Source organism: Gadus chalcogrammus, chromosome 19 (assembly GCF_026213295.1).
Source record: "Gadus chalcogrammus isolate NIFS_2021 chromosome 19, NIFS_Gcha_1.0, whole genome shotgun sequence".
NCBI classification, from domain to species: Eukaryota; Metazoa; Chordata; class Actinopteri; order Gadiformes; family Gadidae; genus Gadus; species Gadus chalcogrammus.
In genome coordinates this window covers 7,044,457-7,052,741 of record NC_079430.1, presented here as the reverse complement: position 1 = coordinate 7,052,741, position 8,285 = coordinate 7,044,457, and the positions used below count along the sequence as shown (strand labels likewise).

The 8,285-nt window shown below is 46.3% G+C and overlaps 1 protein-coding gene across 1 annotated transcript in view; it reads left to right on the top strand.

The window, feature by feature from the left end:
* Window positions 1–2,950: 2,950 nt before the first annotated feature.
* cacna1bb (calcium channel, voltage-dependent, N type, alpha 1B subunit, b) overlaps window positions 2,951–8,285 on the top strand; it is a 123,283-nt gene continuing 117,948 nt past the window's right edge. The window contains exons 1-3 of the mRNA XM_056578968.1: window positions 2,951–3,231; window positions 5,097–5,202; window positions 7,891–8,030. Coding sequence (XP_056434943.1) covers window positions 2,954–3,231; window positions 5,097–5,202; window positions 7,891–8,030 — 524 coding nt within the window. The 5' untranslated portion in view covers window positions 2,951–2,953. The remainder of the gene's footprint in view (window positions 3,232–5,096; window positions 5,203–7,890; window positions 8,031–8,285) is intronic.

Here is an 8,285-nt window from a genome sequence, read left to right as displayed (position 1 = left end):
TAGCAGCTGTTATCTAGCCCTCCTATCTATGTTGTATTTACAACTGCGGCAAAGCTCTTCCAAAAATGATACTGTACTGTAAAATCTCAAGAGTTCAAAGGGGGTTTGGCCTTGCTGGTGGTAACCATGGTAACCGATGCCTACGTTTACATCCGTTGTCCCCGGTGACACCATCAGCAAGTGATGAGAGAGGACCAAAGACAGGAAGTCCCTGGGGCAGGCTTTGTGGAGGCCTCTAGCTAGCCGGTGATTGCTCCTTTCCTGATTACAAAGGCAACAGGGGCCAGAGACCATCATTTAATCAGAGAAAGTTCAGCTCGACGGTTGAAGACGTTTTGTTCCCGATAACAATTTTCTGTACTTTAGCTATTTCCGCATTCCAAGAGTGGGCAACTGGCTACACAATCATTCTGGACACCCTGTGGTTATAGGAGCAGCAGTGCTCCTTAAGGGCTTTATAAAATACGTGTATTTCCACTTTAACTGTGTTTTACATTGGATTTGTATTGCCACACACGGTTATGAAACGAAACGTTCGCCGCCACTCCAGATGGGACGAGGGGCTCTCCACAGTGGAGTATGGTAAGAGAGGAGTTTTGATCGCTGTATTTTTGTGTAACATTTTAGCATTTTAATATCACATTTGAGAATATGTAAAAAATACCTACATTTTGTACAAAACAAATAAAAGGTATAGGCCTACCTCGACTTTAATATGGTCATGCAAAGTAGGCTATGTTTCAGACAACAATGTGAATTGTCTGTATACTTTTTGACCAGAAGTAGGCTATGTGGTTTTTCGATAATATGCAGTTTTTGTGCCACCTGCCTATATTGTCCTCACCCTTTTCAAATAAAGACCAAACACTTTCAAACATAGGCCTAGGCTAAATATCAAACGGACACCACTTGATAGCACTTTGACACTCAACTTCCAATTATGCTATAGGCTCGGCCATATATTGCCGCAATGAATATCTGAAATCTAGAAATATTTTTTATGAAATTAAGCACCCCGGGATGTATGGGCATACATGGAATTTAAATAAGGATGACTAACTTAATCTGTAGACAAACAGTTTATTTTGAAATGTGTCCCAGCCCTAAGATCGTTTACATCCAACAACTGGAAGACGCTTACTTTGGGCTCGGGATTCGAAGAGACGTGGTCTCAAACGCACGAGCGAACTGGTCATCAGCAAGCGGTGGTCGACGCGCTCGAGGAGAAGGAAGACTCGCGTGGTGATTCCGAGACGTCACGGAGAGCGGAGGACACGTGTGCAGAGCCACATCGTTACAGCAGCGTAGTACAGCTGGGCGAGACGTCCAGGCCGGCGCGAGGGCATGGCGTGCGTGTCATGGTCGAGAGACATGAGGCACTCAACAGCACGCCGTGGTCAACCAAGTGAGTTCACTGCTTTTTGATTTTTCGATGATACTTTGTCCAACATTAGGGCTCCTGCCTTCCCTGTAGGCTACTGTAAAACCACACGGTAAATACCACAACGACGATACATTTCAAATTAAATGGGGAAAAACGCAACAAAAGTTGGCCAAATATGCCACAGAACATAATATGACCTGATACAAAGAGATTAAAAGAATAAACAATAACGTAGGCCCCCGGTAAAACACCATGTTTTTTTCATTGAACTACACAGAAGCCGCCAACAGATTGGTTCTTGTTCGAGTCGGAGTGAAGGACTCCGTAGAATAGATCAACTATATTTCCTTGGCAACAAGCAGCCTGATCCGATCAAAATCCCAGATCAAAAATCTATTTCATGACGATCCAGACCTGTGGATATAGCCTTCCTCTGAATTGCCTAGCCTACTAAACGATATTCAACACATAAAGACGTCACTTAACATTCGACTATTTTCATATTCACGAGGAATATAACAGTGTTTTGGAGTTAATTTAATAGCTAATTTGATCAAGCATTATGATGTAGACTGTGCAGTCTCTGTCGTCATATAATACGTTTTGTGTTCCCTTGAGAAAGATAGGCCCTGCCCTGCCTCCTAATGGGAGATAACAATTATAGTGGGAAACATGCTATTAAGGGACGTTCATAAAAGCGTAATCATCATGGAACAAATCCTCCCTGAGAACTCCAACATTATACATAGGCCACTGCTCACATCGTGCTGTAGGCAAAATAGCCTACCTGCCGTGGAAGTCTATTGTTTTTATTTGTAATTTGCAACCAGTTCTAGTATCATCAAACGTTGTGTGTCTTATAAAACACCGGTTTCTCGCACATTCACTGGAGAGTTAGCGAGTATTTGTGCGCTCGCGTCACCGATTGGCCCATTCTGGTCACATGCGCTCATTCTAGTCTAGGAGGGTCGCAGAGCAGCCCCCATACTGAGAGCGACCGAGCAGAAACCAGAGGACCATGTCTCCTGCTCGATTGCTTTCTTAGAGATATTTTTTTTTGCTGTCAAGCTGAGGGAGGAAGAAAAAAAAGACTGTTTTTTTGTTCCACGATATCGAGAACGGAGCGTTTCGTGGGACTTTCAACTGGTGTTTTGCATGCTGGCATGGTTCTGTCATCTTTAGACAGAAGCGATGGATTTCCTTCAGCGCGATCACACCCCGATCCGGACTTGAGATGGATCTGGCTGAGATCTGAAATGAATCTTCAGTAGTCTCCTCCATCGACTCAAATCGCTCCCCTCAAGATTTTGCGTTCAGGGGGCAAACTTAGGCTACTTTTCTTTGTTTTTTAATTACCTCGATTCCATGGAAGATGGGTGAATGGGGAGGAACAACAGAAAAAGATTTCCACTGAAGCAGATTTTGTTTGATTTCCTCAACCAGCCTGTTCGTAATAATCACCAATGCTCTGGCTGTGGTTTGGACCGGCGTGCTGGTTGTGATGCTTCTCCCCTCCATTTGCATTGACACACGTTTGGATTCTCCTTGTTGGATCTGTGCGTTCCCAGAATGGCTCGCTTCTCAGAAGATCTCCCCAGCCGCTATGGAGGAGGTGGTGGAGGCGGAGGCAGAGGTGGACCGGGCGGCGGGAGAGGGGGTGCCCGGGGTGGCGGTGCTCCAGGGGGCCAGAGGATGTACAAGCAGTCGATGGCTCAACGAGCCAGGACAATGGCCATATACAACCCCAACCCTGTCAAACAAAACTGCTTCACCGTCAACCGCTCCCTGTTCATCTTCCGCGAGGACAACCTCATTCGGAAGTATGCAAAACGAATCACCGAGTGGCCATATCCTTAATATCACATTTGACTCGGTTCAAGAGTGAACCGAAGTGGTGTCAAACGTGTTTGTATATGTCGCTTCGAGCTTGGACAGAAGTGTTGATTGTGGCGTGTGTCAACATGAGCGTCTAAGCAGACCAACACAGGGGTTTTACTGAGATGTATAGAAGAGACAACTCGTCTATAGCCTCCGCTGAGTTGTAGTTAGATGTTTTCAACAACTCCTCTTCAGACTCGGTTGAATGGCCGCTTGTAGAGCACCGCTTTCCGCTTGCCACTCAACGCACCTGTCGCTTCGTATCTGGGCGTCGAGCAAAGTTAGCTCCTCTTGTATCGGCTAGTATAGCCTCTTTGTTTCTGTCTTGTGTCGCAGCCTTGTTCACCTTAAAGCCCACCACCTCGGAGCTGGCTTCGCCTGTGTGTTAAATCGTTGCATAGGAAGACTTTCGCACAACTTAGGCCTGATACAACATCGTAACTGTCTGCCCGAATAGGTAACGACGCTCCTAACTTACGTCGTTTGGTTAGCGATGTGATGATGATGAATTGGTTAACCGTACGTAACCTAATTCAATATTTTGAGATGAATACATAGTTTCGTGACTAGCGCCCATGATCAACCTCGCATAGATGGACGAGGTACGCAGGGTATTTTTTAATTTAACAAGCGTTTAGTCGTGCTAACAGATTTAAAAAAGAAAATCTTATTTATATAAGCCTCCGTCGAGTTGGGACCGTTGCTCGGACGTCGCTAGAACGCCTCGTACTGCTGTCCGCGGTGCTGAACGCGCCCACGCGTCCGCGCGAGCCGAGGCTTTGGAGCAGAGAGGGCGCATGACAAACGAAAGCAGACAGCTGGATTTTGTGTGTGTGTGTGTGTGTGTGTGTGTGTGTGTGTGTGTGTGTGTGTGTGTGTGTGTGTGTGTGTGTGTGTGTGTGTGTGTGTGTGTGTGTGTGTGTGTGTGTGTGTGTGTGTGTGTGTGTGTGTGTGTGTGTGTGTGTGTGTGTGTGTGCGCGCGAGAGTTGCAAGAGCGTTCACCCATCAAATGAAAAAAGAAACGCCTATACATTTTTTGTCTATCCGTGGCCTTCTTGCGTTGATCTGTTCTTCCTCCTCTATTCAGGGACTCACAATTAGGACAGCAACAGCTCTTATCACATAGGCTACATTCTACTTAGGTTGTTTATTCAAACCAGAGCTGTGCTTGTTGTATGACGCTGATACAGAGTGTTTGTCTCCTCTTAACGGCCCTAAGGTCTCCCAATTCCCTTTTCACTTATACTTTGCAAACGTTTGTCTTGCATTACCAGTGGGAAATTAGCGTGAAAAAAATGAATTTCCCGATTTCCGAACGTTTGGATAGAGATTAAGTGGGCCAGCCCTGGAAAGATCAGGTGTCCAATATTTGGATTACCCTCAAATGTTTTGAGCTTGCCCTGGGGCACGGCCCAATGTGTTTTGTGCAAGTATGCCGAAATATCAATATTAAATATATGTATAGTCAGACCAATATAATGTTATAGTTGTATCTAGATAGGGATATGATCCGGAGAACATTTTTAGGCAAGGTTTTTTTTCTCCAATTCCTGGAATTCACAAACTTTGAATATTGATTAGATATTTCCCATTTATCTTTTCAAGTTATTTGATTGCTATTTTCTTAGATAAGATGATATAAAATAGTTTATCTTTATTGAGATACTAGAAAACAGAGCAATTGAATTAAGAAGCAACAGAAGTATCAACACATCATCAAAAAGCACCACGGCCCGCTATTATTCCCTGACCACAGTGTTTATAATCTACATGACCGATGACTGTTGATGGAACTGAGGAGAGCATTGTGTTTCCCTTAACTGCACCCTCCCACTCCCTTCGAGTACATGATCCTCTCCACCATCATCGCCAACTGCATCGTCCTCGCCCTGGAGCAACACCTGCCCGTCAACGACAAGACGCCCATGTCCGAACGGCTGGTGAGTGTCCATCTTGTCTATCAATCCCGTAGTAGTGACATCACAAATGGGAGTGTCCAGACAGTTGTAAGATGGATGGATCACATTCTACGATTGATGAATTAATCCATCGATCAATCAAGACTGCCAAGTGAACAGTATCCACTTGTATATGCTGATCTATCTATCGTGCATCTGATGGGACTGGACACTCCCATTTGTGATGTCCCAATTGGGTCGATAAATGGCTTGTTATTGCTCTTAAGCATCACACCTTGGGTATCAATAGAATGCCTTTAAAAGTGGGACAAATGTGTTGATTTTGAAATAGCTTGTAATGGCTAATACACATCACACCTGGTGGTCAATCGGGGGCCATTGAGTTACAGAAACACTGGACTGACATCTCAGATCCATTTGTTAATTCTTAATGGTAAGCCGTGTTTAGGCCATGTTTAGGCCGTGTTAAGGCCGCGTTAAGGTCGCGTCTAGGCCAATCTCTCTCTAAAACATCTGCTAAATGAATTAAATAGATGGAAGTGCTTTGCTGCACGCCACACCAAACAGACACTTGTTTAGAAACAGAATAATAGTTGCGTTCCACCGATGGAGAACATCCCCTCCTCGTGTCTGCCAAGTCCCTGTGATCTCCGTCATTCTCCAAGCAAGCTCGGCAGATGAGCAGATCTTCTTTTTCCACCCAAGGATAGAAAATAAAGTGTGCTACTTATCTGGCATCAGAGAGTGTGTGGTTCATTAGAACACGACTACTTTACTCTCTCTCTCTCTCTCCTTCTTCCTCCCTGTCTCGCAGATTAACAAGACGAGTGCTCTTTTAATTAGAGAGCCGCATCCTGCTATTATTTATGATCCTGCATAAACAACGCTGCCGCCGTTAAGTCTCTAAAGTACGCGGAGGGCTCAGACCCCTTAAAGGATCTCAGATCCATGGCAGGTCTTTAGCGCCCGGGCCTTAACGCCGCTTGGTACACAAAGCATCTATATTCCTCACAACCATTTTAGATGTATGCATAATAGATGCTAACACACTTCCACTGCCGCCTATAACAGCATTCGTCTATCCGATTCCTAAACCCCCTTCCAGCTAAATTATTACGCAACACCTCTGATTGTTTTTGTCTAGGACCCTAGCGCACGTAGATCGTGTGCTCTGCTGAAGGCCTGGTTATTATTCTCCATACGTCCATGCTTCCAACACCCTCAGACGCTGACTTGAGGCCAAACTGTACTTCAATGTCAGAATGCTGCCAATGAGATGCCCTGGGTCTCTACACCACTGCTTGCATTGATGCCTCCGTGTCCACGATTCAGCGGTGTCTGGTGTTTTCTTATTATGTGAGGATCATGTGTCATGCAATCACCCATGTCGCTTTCGGAGAGGTAACACGTAAAGTATAGCAAAGTAACAGACGAGAGTTCGGTGCTGTGAATCCTTAAACATGTATTTGACTTTGCAAAGTGAAGAAAAGCCTTTGCTGTTGGTATTGGAATGTCAAACAAAGCTATAATCTGTTTGGACACAGTGGAGAATCCAAGCCGTCTGTTGCACCCAGAGCCGTGTCGATGCTGGGTTGGGCTTCAAAGCTCAACTCCATAGGAGTACATCGGAAATTCCAACACTGAAAGCTTAACATGGTTCGCTATGGCGGGGGGCTATGTGGGCTATGGCGTGGACGTACAGACTCACAGGCCCAATCCCATTTCTACCCCTTACCCCTTCCCCTTCCCCCTCCCCCTTGTTTTGAAGGTGTAAGGGGAAGGGGTAAGGGGAAGTGGTAGGGGGTAGAAATGGGATTGGGCCACAACCTACCTCCGCAAAGATTAGACGTAAAAGCATCACATGGGCCCTATCATTTGGGCCTTCAGCAGCATGAATCCAAGCATTACCTGGTCTTCAAGCTGCTGAAGGCACCCATCAGATGTCCATCATTGCTCTAAAACCTCTGTGGATTATGTGGGATCATCCTCCATCTAAACGTGTCTGGGCCAGGTGGACGATGGTGTTAGAGATTGGCTTTGGTGGGGCTGGTGACGAGGTTGTCACCGTGGTTGTCACTGTGGCTGTCAACGTGGCTGTAGTGGTTCTCGGGCCTGTCATCACACTGGGTTACAGGGGCGTGGGGGAAATAATGTATTTGTAGTAGTGGCACACACATCACGCAATTACACAGGCACTTACACACTGCACACACACCGCACACACACCGCCTTCTCGATCTATAGAGAGAGAGAGAGAACTGTATGAATCCCATACGGCAAATTCAGGGCATATTAGAAGACTTCATCATATAGAATAATCTGATATGATGTATACTATATATTTTTTGCCCTCAAGCACAAAGAAGCCCCCATGAAGTCATTAGTCCTGGTCATCTTACTCAGGAATTAAATAGGAGACCTCTTTCTCTCTCTGGCTTATTCTCTTTCTCTCTGTTGGAGTGTTCACTTCATTAGCCATGCTCTAATATTTAACAAAAAGATCTCCCTCCTTCTCCTCCCCCTCTCTCCTCACTCTCCACTCTCTCCCTCCACCCATCTCTCCTCCACTCTCTCTTTCTCCCTATCTCTCTCTCTACTCTCTTCTCTCACTCCTCCCCCACTCTCGCTCTTCCACGTCCTCTCTTTCTCCCCTCCCTCCTCTATCCCCCCCCCCCTGTCAATCACCCCCCACCCCTTTCCCCCATGCAGGACCACACAGAGCCCTACTTTATAGGAATATTCTGCTTCGAGGCGGGCATCAAGATCATCGCCCTGGGCTTCGCTTTCCACAAAGGCTCGTACCTGAGGAACGGCTGGAACGTCATGGACTTTGTGGTCGTCCTCACCGGGTGAGTCCTCGGTCCCGTCCTCCCTCCATCACTCCCTGCCTCACCCGATGGCCGCCGGCCGTGTCAGCTTGAGATGGACGGTATGTGTGAGAGAGAGAGAGAGAGAGAGAGAGAGAGAGAGAGAGAGAGAGAGAGAGAGAGAGAGAGAGAGAGAGAGAGAGAGAGAGAGAGAGAGAGAGAGAGAGAGAGAGAGAGAGAGAGAGAGAGAGAGAGAGAGAGAGAGAGAGAGAGAGAGAGAGAGGCTGCGATAGGGTG